Raw genomic sequence first — 12,330 nt, 5'->3', positions numbered from 1 at the left:
TGACAAAGTTTGGAAGCATGCATGAACTTACTACAGAGAGGAACAACGCGACAACTTCACTTGACTTTGCAGTTTGCAGTTCTATCCAAACATAATAAATTCAAGAGAATTCACGAACGTACTGAAAGGAACAAGAAGATTTCTAGCCAAGCAAAATCGGACATTGTCCAGCGAACGCTCTGTGAAAAACGTGTCAAATGGACGGGACAAGACGAATTTTACGTGATTTGACGCGTAAAAGTATGTCATCCGTAGCTTGAAGTACATATATTTGGCTGTATAGGTCCAATCGCATCGTCCAACTCTTCAAAAAATCCAAACACCGCCGCCATTCCAAACCAGGACGACAGCATCCTTTGATGCCATCATTATAATCCTACAGATCAGTTGTTGTAAATGGCCAATGGACTCGGACGAGTCACGAGCTGTCTTGTTTGCAGTCGAAGACGATGAGCAAGATCAAGACATCAACCAGCAATATCACAGCCAAGGACAGCCAAGTACTAGTAGATCCCTTGCGGTGGACACTATCGCTGCTTCTGCTATACGGCCATCGACCGATAGTGGAGATTCTCCTATAACGTTTGAACACGTTGGACTGCCTCAAAATGTTGGAATGTTGGGGTATGTTACGGGACGATCTTATTTGACACGCGAATGTCGGGTCGGGATCTGACTTTGGTGCATGCTTATATATATAGACGTCAGCAGCTCGATGCTTCGCTCAAACGGAAGAAACGGCCGTCTATTGGCTTTCTGAATGTGCCCAGAAGTGTAGATCAGCTCAGGGTATGTTTGTACAGAGATCGGTGTCCTTTTAGCTTCATACTGAAACTCTGTCTCAAATAGGTTCGAATGGACGATCAACCTAGTAACGATTGGATGACCGATGGAACTGGAAGACGGGTTGTTTATCAGGACTTTACTACGATTGGTATGCACGGACGTTCTTCGACTTTTTGCCCGACTTGACCAATTCAAAATCACATCTCAAACAGATTGGATTTACGATTTCGCGAAAGGTGCAGCTCGACAGCCTTAAGTTATTATATTGGACCTCGTTTTACTCAATCGGCCCAAACACACATATAGAACGACAACGAGTTCGGAAACTCATGTCCTTAGAAGGCTGGAAGGGTCAATGGACTCGTGTATTTGATGCTTCTCAAGCATGGTTGTTGGTTGGGGCTGTTGGTGAGGCCTAATGTTGATTACAACTTATTCTCTTGTTGACCTGCCTTTTTTCGCAGGTCTACTAATGGGCTTACTTGCTGGTAGCATTGATATCGCTACAGCATGGCTATCAGATACGAGAGAAGGATTTTGCTCTGCTGGGTTTTATCTAAACCACAAGTTTTGTTGTTGGCATGTTGGAGGTAATGTGTTGGTGATTTAGAAGCTTTCACAGTGATCTGGAACTGATTTTTGGGCTTTTTCTAGAATACAAGGAATGTGACGAATGGGTCACATGGGGACAAGTGTTTGCATGGACTGATGTTGGTAGATGGGGAATGCAATATTTAATGTTCACTATATTGGGTGGTCTATTTGCTGGTATCTGTGCTATATTGGTTAAGAATTACGCTCCGTAAGTGTACTGGGAGAACTTGGAATAGGTTTTGTTTTTCTGTGCGGAGCGAATCCAGTTTCCTGACAGCGATTTGTCGTCTGTTTCAGATACGCTGCTGGATCTGGAATACCTGAAATCAAGACCATACTGGGAGGATTCGTGATAAGATCGTTTCTTGGTGGATGGACATTACTGGTAATATGACATTATTGGAGCTTTCTTGTTTTCCCCTGTATTATCTAATCATCACGCCATCAAGATTAAAACATTGGGACTCGTCTTATCAGTCGGATCAGGTCTATCAGTTGGAAAAGAAGGTCCATATGTGCATCTAGCATGCTGTCTAGGAAATATCCTCCCGCGAATATTCGACAAGTATGCCAACAATGAAGCCAAAATGCGTGAAATATTATCTGCAGCTTCATCTGCTGGCATATCTGTCGCTTTTGGTGCTCCTATTGGTGGTGTATTGTTTAGTTTGGAGGTAAAGCAAAAATATCGTACTGTGGCAAGATGGATGTCTAGTTAACCTTATGTCCTTGCCATCAAAACAGGAAGTCTCTTATTACTTTCCGTACAAGACGATGTGGAGAAGTTTCTTTGGAGCCATGATTGCTGCTATAACGCTGCAATTGATGAATCCGTTTAGGACGGGCAAGATGGTAGAAAAGATCCTTGTGTTGTGTCGTGGGCGCCTGAGCTCACACTCGTCTCAATTCAAAGGTTTTGTTTCAAGTAACCTATGATCGTAATTGGCATGGGTTTGAGATGTTTCTGTTTGTGTTTCTTGGAGTCCTGGGAGTAAGGCACATTCAGCATTGCAAGTTTGAGTTAGTTCGAGCGACTGACTTGTTTTGTACATCCCAGGGTCTTTATGGGGCTTACTTCATTCGCATGGTATGTGTGAAATGTGTCAAACGAAATGTATGGCTTATGATCAACTCTTATCTCGCCTTTTTGTCCAGAACTTGCGAGTAGCCATGATTCGAAGAACATCATGGCTTCGACTCGTACCTGTATCCGAAGTCGTGCTACTAGCAGTCATCACTTCCATAATATGCTTCAACACTCGTTTCTTACGAGTACCCACAGTGGACCTCCTCGCCAACCTGTTTCGAGAATGTGAAGAAGTAGAAGGAGACTTTCACGGTCTATGCACCAAGAGTCAAGGAGGTGTCACAGCTGGTCTTCTAATAATAACAGCTCTAGTCAAAGCAGCTTTAACCACCGTCACATTTGGTGTACGCGTTCCGTCAGGAATCTTACTACCATCTATGGCAGTTGGAGCATGTGTTGGTCGAGTAGTCGGAATGGGGGCTCAATACATTCAAGAAACGAATCCAACGTGGTTTATATTCAGTAGTTGTCCACCTGGTGGTGCACAGTGCGTGACCCCAGGAACATATGCTATGGTCGGAGCTGCTGCCTTCTTGGGTGGAGTAACGCGGATGACTGTGTCACTAGCAGTCATCATGTTTGAGTTTACGGGTGCTTTGACGTATATATTGCCTGTCATGGTTACCATCATGGTTGCTAAATTTGTTGGAGATGCGTTTGGAGCTGGTGGTATATACGATGCGTTGGTACGATTGAATTCGTATCCGTATTTGGATCCGCGAGAAGAATATGGTGGTCGTGATACTGCTGCCGGTATCATGACTAGAGTGCAGGATTTGGAAGTTGTTACCGCAACAGGTGATTCGCGTGAACCCTTATACCTTTTTTTGCCTCGCTGAAAAGCTTGAAACTCAGAAATCTGCATCTTCACTCTGCTTGAAAAATCAACAGGACATACAATAAACTCACTTGATGAGTTACTCAAGACTACAGACTATAAAGGATTCCCTGTCGTCACTGACTTTCCTGGACTGGGTCTTGTTGGATATGCTGGTCGTGCGGAAATGCGATATGCTATAGGTATGTGTTTTGTGACGGATCAAAGTCGTGGTGGGAAGCAGGAACATGTGTTTTCATTTTCAAAATATGTAGGATCTTTCTTTCCACATTTGTCGCACTTACACTTATATTCGTTTTCTCAACTCGACAAAATAGATCAAGCTAGACTCCAATCTGATATTATTGGATCTAGTCCTTGCTACTTCAGTGATATGCAGCTTTCAGGGAATGAGGCTCCTCATGTAGACATGCGTGTATGGATCGATCAGACTCCGTAAGTCAATAGGAGCTACTTGTAGGATCCTTTTTTTGGTCGCTACTATTGCCAATGCTCACATATCCCCTAATCCATAGAATGACGGTCTCACCACGATATCCAATCGAACTGGTATTAGAATTATTTGCCAAACTAGGCCTTCGATATGTCATTGTGGCAGTAGACAATCGTCTGGTTGGGTTGATTACCAAGAAAGATCTACTACGGCATGTTGTTACATCCAATCATCCAGAATTTGAAGCAAATCCAATGGAAGATGGACCGACAACTGGTCTTAATAGAGAGTCTGCCGACTGGACTAGAGCAGCAGGATGACGTTGAAACAAGCCGTGAGGTCGTACACCGCTTGTTTTCATGTACGAAAATGTTTGGCATGGAATTTCGCATTATTGTTGATTCATCACACCCACATTGTAATTTGCATACAGAATATTCTTATAATAGGCAACAAAGTTCATGTAATGGGACGAGGTTTTTGTGGTGCGGCGGAAAAGCAGCTTGTGATTCGGACGAGTCGCGAGGAACGTCCTGGCTGCGACCAGTACTCGTACCGAGAGTTCACTTACTTTGGTCAAGACTTTGTGACTAGGGTGCAGGATTCGGACATTGCTACCACATCCAAGTGAGTATATTAGGTGGAAACTATAGTCCATTTTTTGGTGGTGTATCTTGTCGGTAACCGTCGTTATTTACTTTCCAAATCGTAGATGAATTAGTATCATTGGAGCCATTTCAGTGGTGTACAACTGACAAAGTCTGGGTCTATTGATTGATTGGGCTTGAAGTCAATTGCATGGCTTTACTGCCTTGATTTTCCCGTACTCTCAACGCAATCATGTCATTGTCTAAACCATAGAATGCCAGTCTCAAGAAATCACGTGTCGTGACAGTTATGTCACCCAGATTCCATTCGAGTGAATGGAGATGGGCTGCCGACTCTAGGATGACACAATGAACTTTTCTCCTTTTTTTCTCACACAAGTGCATCAATTTTCACCGTCATTGTCTTCCTTTGGAGTTTGCATCGTAATCTGCACAACAAGACACATTTTTCATAATACACAGCACGAGATTATATTTAAAGACAAACGACTACTTTTTAGAAAGAATATCAAGTTTTTATAATGTTTCCTTGACGAGGAGAATAAGAGCTGAAGGTGTTTCAAAGGAGGGTTCTCACAAACAAACTCTCTTTCTTAATGCACAAGACCAACAGTCTTAAACACAAGTGGCATTGCCAAAGAAACACAATATCCCACTCCGAAATATGAGCAGAATCTTGCGAATGTGTCGGTGGTGTATTTGGGTAGCTTGAATTGTCCGTTGGGAGAACTAAATAGTGAGAATGAGTTAGTCCTTTTTGCTCTTGTCTTCAAACGACTCCTCAAACTTACTGTGGTCGCTCATGTGGCACTCCACAAGTCTTATACACTGCCTTGAAGACAGGTTTCGACACAATCTTCCATATTATTGCAGCAATGACACCTAAGACAAATGCAGAGAGGGTTCAGCAAAAGAAAAAAGAATTGAACAGCATGGACATGGTAGAGATCCACACTTCCAAATCACACATACCAACAAGCATTCTCAACCCAGCAATACGACTCCATTCACTCCAAGAGATAGCGGCCAGCGCTTCGTCATTTGATAGTGCCATATAAGAGTGTCCCAATGCTCTTACAGCCCAGTTTCCAGTCAGGAAACCACAGACTACAGATGCAAAGCATACCGAGTCGTCATAGCATGGGCAAGCATCATGTGGGTCTGGGTATATCCATAATGAGAGGATTGATATTATGAATAGTATTACTGGAACTATATGAAGTTGTTGGTTAAGTATGTTTTTGTTGGGCCTCATGCAAAAAAGCCTGCCATCATAAAATAATTGACTACTCGTACCTTCAACACCACCATTCAACCACCTCTCAAAAGGCTCCAATCCAATCATATACCCAACAGTAATCAACGCCCCGACAATAGTCCCACCAACAACATCCGTCATAGAATGCATCCCAGTATAGATCCTACTTATGGGTACTGTGATTCCATATAAAACCAAGAGACTCGCCAACCCAATTTGCAAGATCCATTGCGTAAGAGTCCATTCTAACGAAGGCCATATGTAGAAAGCGAGATACGATATACAGTATAATGACACTGAGACAGCGTTTGCGCTGTGTGTTGATGGAAACCCGTATTCGAGATGTGTTGTTGAGGAGGTTGACATTCGGATTAGTGGCGGTGATGGTGGACGTGGTAGGCATAGATAGTCCTGATTTGAGAACGAATTGGTTGGCAAAAAAGTTGATCCGACAGCAATTGATTGAAGACCAAATACCTTCACTAGTCCAGTGATATAAACACCCGCAGCTAGAACCATGAGCAAGCCTCTTCCAAAGTGATGGCGGTTATATTCACTACCATCGTCAGCATCGGCAAAGAAGAGCATTGGTAATAATGTCAAGTAGGCCTGCAAGAAACCCCATGTGAGTGATCACTCCTTGATGCTTTGCGCTTTTTTTGCGGTCAAGCTCAACAGCCCACCACTGCACCACTATCAGCTGAGTTCCATACCTCATGAGTTCCAAATATCCCAATATACGTAAACACCCAATCGTTAAACCCCGACGAATAGTGTTGCTGAAACCTGACAAGTGCAGGTGTTTCACTCCTCACAGACTTTAGCAACCAACTCCTAATAGACTTGCGTATCGAAGATTCAGCAGATCCCGCATTCTTTCTACTATTCTTGAGCAATACACCTCTCTTCTTGAGTGTCGTCCAATACGTGTTTGGTGTTTGATGAAGACTGGAGCCACCAAGTGTTAATGTCGATGAGGGGGGTAAGGAATGATGAGAGGATGCTTCAGCGGCCGGTGATATGTGTCCATTGCTGTTATTTCTGCTGGATAGGAGCTTGTCCGGGAGTGATGAAGCTAGATTCTTTGCGGCAGGAAACGATGCTGATGTCTTTGGGTTTAATGCCACTCGTTTGCTGAGGGAGGCTTCTTGTTGTTGCTTGCCCCCTTTGCCCATAGTTTCTTGATGCTCTCTCCTCTACTCTGATTCCACTTCCCTCACCTCTCTTCTTCCTAATTATTTTGTCAACTTTCGCTCCCCACAAATTTTAACCAGGCAAAAAGCGCAAGATCTGCCTGAACAGTGCATAGAAACGCAACCAAACAAAGATCTCAATAACAATACAGCAACTTATATTTCATTTCATGACAACTATTTTGTTTAAATAGCGAGGCTTACAACTTGATCTACTATTTCATAACTTTTCATGCTTTTTTCAATCCATAAGACTCGGAGGCCTCCATCCAGGTGGTCCCTGATTTATTGGCGGTTGTTGCTGTCCATAGACTGGTTGCTGCTGTTGGGGTTGATTATAGGCTGGTTGTTGCTGTTGTTGACCATACCCATATTGCTGTTGCTGTTGAGGTGGTTGCTGTGATTGACCTGCATACCCATACCCGTTGGCAGGATATGCGGGATTTGAGTAGGATGTACCCATAGGAGCTGCCCCGTTTGTCGATGCCTGAATAGTCGAGGCTGGTTGATATGCTCCGTTACCAGTGTTTGTATAGGGTGCCTGCTGTTGTTGACTACCGCCTCCTCCTGCTGCTGGTGCGGAGTAGCCTGGTTGCTGGTATCCACCTTGCCATGATGGTTGTTGAGTGGGTGGTTGAGGCCTGTATACACTGGAAGCTGGTGGCTGTTGTGAGCTCCAACCTCCTGGTTGGCTATATCCTGCTTGGGATGCAGGTGGGGCCCCAGAGTTGATCTAATAGATCCAAAAGCACATTCGAGATGTCAGAATTCATGTTATTTTGTTCAGTTCCCCATCCATCGAAAAAACCTTGATTCAACCGCCGAACGACACATTCAGCCCAAAACATCAGAAATGATTCGAAATAACTTACATTGGCATTAATGGGAGGCCTTGCGTATTGCTGTTCGCCTGCCCCATATTGAGGTGTATTGTAGCGTGGATATGGATTACTATATCCTGCTGATCCTGATGGCGGATTCGTGTTGCTGTTGGGGCCTCCATACGATGAGTTCGGCTGTTGTTGGACTGACGTTGGTGGTGGAGCATAGTTGGAGTTCGGTTGCGGCAAATACGATGACGGCTGCTGCTGTTGCTGTGAATAGACATTTTGATTGACAAACGGTTGAGGAGGAGGTACGCCAGTCGGAAGCTGTTGCTGAGATGGTTGATACGAGTTGCCAGAGTTTGTTGGAGGGGCGTTTGTGTATGCTCCACCAGGATTAGGCGCTGCCAAATTTGCAGGCGCAAAGTTGGTGTAACCTGACGTTGGATACTGTGACTGGGCAAATGACGGAACATGTTGGGGCGTGGCAGTTGCTAATGATGGTGCAAAGTTGCCTGGTGATGGGCTAGGATTGGCAGGCACACCATGCAAATTTGATGGATTATTATATACATACGGATTTGGTGGCGTCGAAGGAGGTCTGGCTGGTGGCATACTACTATACGGAGGTTGACTACTGTTACTATTATACGATGGAGATGATGCATATGGACTTGGTGGTGGAGGTGCAGCAGGTGCATATGATGCCTGAATTGGAGGCATACTTGGTGGTTGAGAGGGAACATATGAGGGTTGCTGCGCGGGTATATACGATTGCTGCTGCTGTTGTGGCTGTTGTGATTGCGGTGGATAGTGGGGTGCTTGAGGAGTTTGCGGCTGTGGTTGTGGTGGTGGAGGCCCTTGTTGAGGGTGATAAGTTGGAGAAGACGGCTGTGTACTCAACCTCCGTAGCTGCTCTCGTAATGCCTGTTGACCCTTCTCTGCTTGATCATCTTCAATACGTTTAACTAGTTGAGTTCGTTCGGAATCTCGTTTGTTGACGAACGTAACAACAGAGTCTTTTAGCCCATCGACCAATTCACTCAATCCAGAATAAAACTAGTACATTATTGATGTATTCTTAGTTTCAAAACGTGTGATAATTTCGGAACTTTAAATCAACTTACTTGAATACCACGATTCAAACCTTCACGAGTTTCCACCCATCTCATATAGTATTCACGCCATTCAGCAACCAGTTTGACTTTACGGCGATCTCTAGCTTCTAATGTCTTGAGTCCACTAGATGACTCTCGTAGTCTTCCGTACTCGTTGCCCAACTCTTGCAACATTTGTTGGTGAGCTTGCAAGTTTGCAGTCAATCGAGCTTGAATCGGTTTAAACTTGGCTATCTCAGATATAAATATCTGAGACTCCTTGTTCTTGTTCAATAGCAATAATGAAGCAATGTCATCTTGTTGAGTCTAAGAAGGAATGTAGTTGTTGAGCACAAAAAAGTCCCTACATACCGAAACTCAAGAGTCACTTGAGGACTTCATCGCAAGGTAACACGTACCTTCTGCTTGAGATCCTCGATGATCTCAGCACGTTCCATTTTAAGTCCACGTAACCGAGACAAGAGTTGATCCAACTTTTCAACAACCATCTGCTCTCCCAAAGTATTTAGTCCTTTACCATTACTAACACCAGCAGAAGCCGAACCATCGTCATCTAGCAAGCTAACTACAGGTGCTGCTTGTTTTCCTGATGTCGTCGTATTGTTTAACAAGACGATTTCAGCAAATATGGATTCTAATTCATCTGAATTCCGTCTTAAATCACCAATTTCGCGACGAGATTCACTAACTCGTTGTAATAGAGCCGTATCGGTACTAGCAGCTTGATCAAAAGATTCACGATGTCGACGTATATCGGATCTTAATGTACTGGTTAATCGACCAGATGGCTCTTGAGTCCATTGATCCATATATTTTACTCTCATGGCTTCGCAGGCACTCTGTTCTTTATCCAATAGTCGACCGATATCATCAAGTACTTCTCGTACTTTTTGCTTCAGAGTATCTAGTATTGATCCTAGTTCCTCTGTGCGAGTACCTCCAGATTCTTCAGCAGTTCTAACATCTTGATTCCATGCACGTACTTCGTCTGGTAATCGTGCAGAATCGTCAACAGCTCCAGCACCTTTCACAAACCGTTTCAATCTGTCTAGTATTGGAATCAAGTCCATAGATATCAATGAAGCTTGCAATTCACCATCTGCGGAAATAGCCCTATCTTTTTCGGCTCTAACAAGCTTATCCTTTTCTTCAGAATATACCGAATTCGATTCGTGTACTGATAAAGGCACCAGTTTGGCAAATATATCGGGTCCAATTATTTTGGGTATATCGGCTGCACCGCCAGCACAAACTTCAGCAAACGTGATTGGTTTGACGGCTGCCAATTTGTCTACAGCAGGTATAGTATCTGGATTCGGTACGTTTTCGTGATATATCAGGTCATTATCTTTTGTTGCTCTAGTTTTATGATCTGAAATCACATTCACATTTAGTTTTGTGATTTCAACCAGAGCAGCTGCTACTGTAGTAGACTGTCCAGCTGATCCCGAATCTGATGATGTGGTGCTTAATGATGTTGTGGTAAAGGATGGGAAGGAGCTCTGGAAGGATGTAGCCAACTTTTGTGCTTCCCTGGCATATATCTCTGCCAGTTGCAAGTGACCTACAATCTCTCCATACTTGTTTTCGGTTTCTAATTGTAATGCTTTATGATACATTGATATGGCCTGGAAGTGTTTGGCCTTGACCTGCATTGCAAAAACAAGTCAACACGTGTGCACATGATGCTGTGAAACAGAAATACATACTCTGACTAGGTCAGCCCAAGCCTTCTCAAACTGCCCCTTGACTGAAGCATTACCCAATCCTTCCAGAGTCAAAGTGTACTGATGAGAAGCTTGTGCAGCAAGCTTGGCAACTAGAATACCTCTCTTCTTTTCCATGACGACTTTTTCCAAAAAGCATTCCTGAGCTTGAGCCAAAACGAGATCTACCAGTGTCTTTATAGAGTCACGAGACAGGTCTGTTGATGGAGCATGTAAAAAGTTGTCGTTTATATAGGTGAAGAGACCAGCAGCCGCTTGAAAGTAGTTGAATGCCATTTTCAGTCCACTTGCTTCAAATCTGTTTTGAAGAGCAGCGATGGAAGAGCAGGCTAACAGTAACATATGTTTTAAATATCTGAAAGTTGAATATGTACATGGTTTGATACGTACTGGCAGCAATATTGAAGATGGTGCACGCCTTTTCATAAGCAATGGAATACTGCGATACCGTCTTGTTTGAGAAAGCGTCATACCTATGAAATATTCCAGTCAATAAATATCTATAATAATCTCAAATGATCAATGTCTAATATGTAATGCTCACCAAGTGAAGAGCACCTTGACATTCTTCTCGTCAATGGGAAATCTCAGGTCGAGCAGCTCCAATTGTCCATAATATCGATACAGGATATCTCGACCCGTTAAATCCTTGCCGGCACCTCGAGTATCCTGTCGTAATCTATTCAAATGGCCAATCTCGGCACTGTACTTGTCGGCATCTTCTTGATATACGGTTTGAATATACGTCCTAAAAGAGGCCGCAAAGTCTACCTCGTCTCTCTTTTTGGTTGGAATATGAAGTAGAGGTGAATTCAGGGAAGTCATCGTCCTTGTTCCTCCTCTCGTTGTTTGAGACTGATTTATGTGCTTTTGCTACTAATGGAAGGTGCTTACGAATTGCGCTGGGCTTTTCGAACACACTATTCAGAGAAGAAAGGAATCTGGACGATAAATATACGCGTTCTTACTCCTTGTCTCTTGCCCCCATTCAACTACCTATTCATGACGCGTCGTGGTAACTTCAAAGAAGATCAAAGCATGAAGAGCACGATGAGGACTGTTTTGATGTTACATGCCAACGCTATGCTTTATTCATTTTGATTTTCACCTCTTTACATATCTAGCTTTTACCTGCATGGGTTTTTGACAACCAATAGCGACGCTTACTTATTACCATTCTGTGACGGCGACGGAAATACGATCACCAATTGAGATTTCCATCACTCGTTTTTGAATTCTTCCCGTAGGAGCCATAGGAGCGAGTAGATCGAATCCTGGCAACTGTCATAGGTTCTTAGTTCGTCATTGCAATACGAGAATTGATTCTTTACATTTTGAACTGACTTCCATCCCGCTTTTCATACTAGGCTCGTGAAGATTCTACGGTAATGCTATCACGATATCAATTTCAGTGTCGAAGATCGTCCATTTAGAGTGCGACGTCGTTTTTTGTTGCTTACAACCACAAACCTAGGGCAATTGTAGCTCAGGTTGCGTCTCTTGCAAAAGCTACATTATAAGACTATGATTCAATCACTATAACTAGACTACATCTATTCCATGTAACTCTTTGTGGTTGCGGACTCACTAACACACAGACACCACTAAAAGCCCCCTAACGGACACAATCGCAAGCACGAAGTACACCCAAGCTAAGCTTTGATCTTCCCTTTCTCATCCCTCTTAAGCTCATCAGCCCTCTCCTGCATCTCACGGAACTGATCCTGCATACGAATCATATCCTCATCCGTCTCTCCAATTTCAGGGTGCACGTAAATAGGTGGTGATGCAGCCTGAGAAGCTAAAGACAAGGACGGCTGACTCTTACGACGACAGCCACTAGTTTCACGAAGGAATGGTGACA

General features: G+C 43.6%; 3 protein-coding genes across 3 annotated transcripts; 1 reads left to right on the top strand and 2 right to left on the bottom strand.

Moving 5' to 3' along the window:
* Positions 1 to 403: 403 nt before the first annotated feature.
* Positions 404 to 4,058, top strand: SmJEL517_g03332 (uncharacterized protein; the record flags this gene model as incomplete). The annotated part of the gene is made up of 16 exons (XM_031169260.1): positions 404 to 624; positions 702 to 789; positions 850 to 934; positions 999 to 1,022; positions 1,093 to 1,194; positions 1,251 to 1,376; positions 1,441 to 1,588; positions 1,678 to 1,765; positions 1,830 to 2,054; positions 2,125 to 2,232; positions 2,294 to 2,371; positions 2,438 to 2,467; positions 2,536 to 3,265; positions 3,323 to 3,487; positions 3,623 to 3,740; positions 3,821 to 4,058. The coding sequence occupies 16 exons, from the start codon at positions 404 to 406 to the stop codon at positions 4,056 to 4,058; spliced, it is 2,574 nt and encodes an 857-aa protein (XP_031024767.1).
* An 881-nt stretch (positions 4,059 to 4,939) lies between these two features.
* SmJEL517_g03331 (uncharacterized protein) lies at positions 4,940 to 6,779 on the bottom strand (the record flags this gene model as incomplete). Its single annotated transcript, XM_031169259.1, has 6 exons — positions 4,940 to 5,075; positions 5,138 to 5,228; positions 5,319 to 5,558; positions 5,643 to 6,015; positions 6,082 to 6,213; positions 6,318 to 6,779. 6 exons carry the CDS (start codon positions 6,777 to 6,779, stop codon positions 4,940 to 4,942), a joined length of 1,434 nt encoding a protein of 477 aa, XP_031024766.1.
* Positions 6,780 to 7,038: 259 nt separating this feature from the next.
* SmJEL517_g03330 (uncharacterized protein) lies at positions 7,039 to 11,291 on the bottom strand (the record flags this gene model as incomplete). Its single annotated transcript, XM_031169258.1, has 7 exons — positions 7,039 to 7,530; positions 7,670 to 8,680; positions 8,749 to 9,045; positions 9,138 to 10,388; positions 10,449 to 10,795; positions 10,857 to 10,939; positions 11,011 to 11,291. 7 exons carry the CDS (start codon positions 11,289 to 11,291, stop codon positions 7,039 to 7,041), a joined length of 3,762 nt encoding a protein of 1,253 aa, XP_031024765.1.
* Between the last annotated feature and the right edge of the window lie 1,039 nt (positions 11,292 to 12,330).

This window comes from Synchytrium microbalum (assembly GCF_006535985.1).
Source record: "Synchytrium microbalum strain JEL517 chromosome Unknown SmJEL517_scf0017, whole genome shotgun sequence".
Taxonomy (NCBI): domain Eukaryota; kingdom Fungi; phylum Chytridiomycota; class Chytridiomycetes; order Synchytriales; family Synchytriaceae; genus Synchytrium; species Synchytrium microbalum.
The sequence above is the reverse complement of the archived record's forward strand: the minus strand, read 5'-3'. Positions and strand labels throughout refer to the sequence as shown.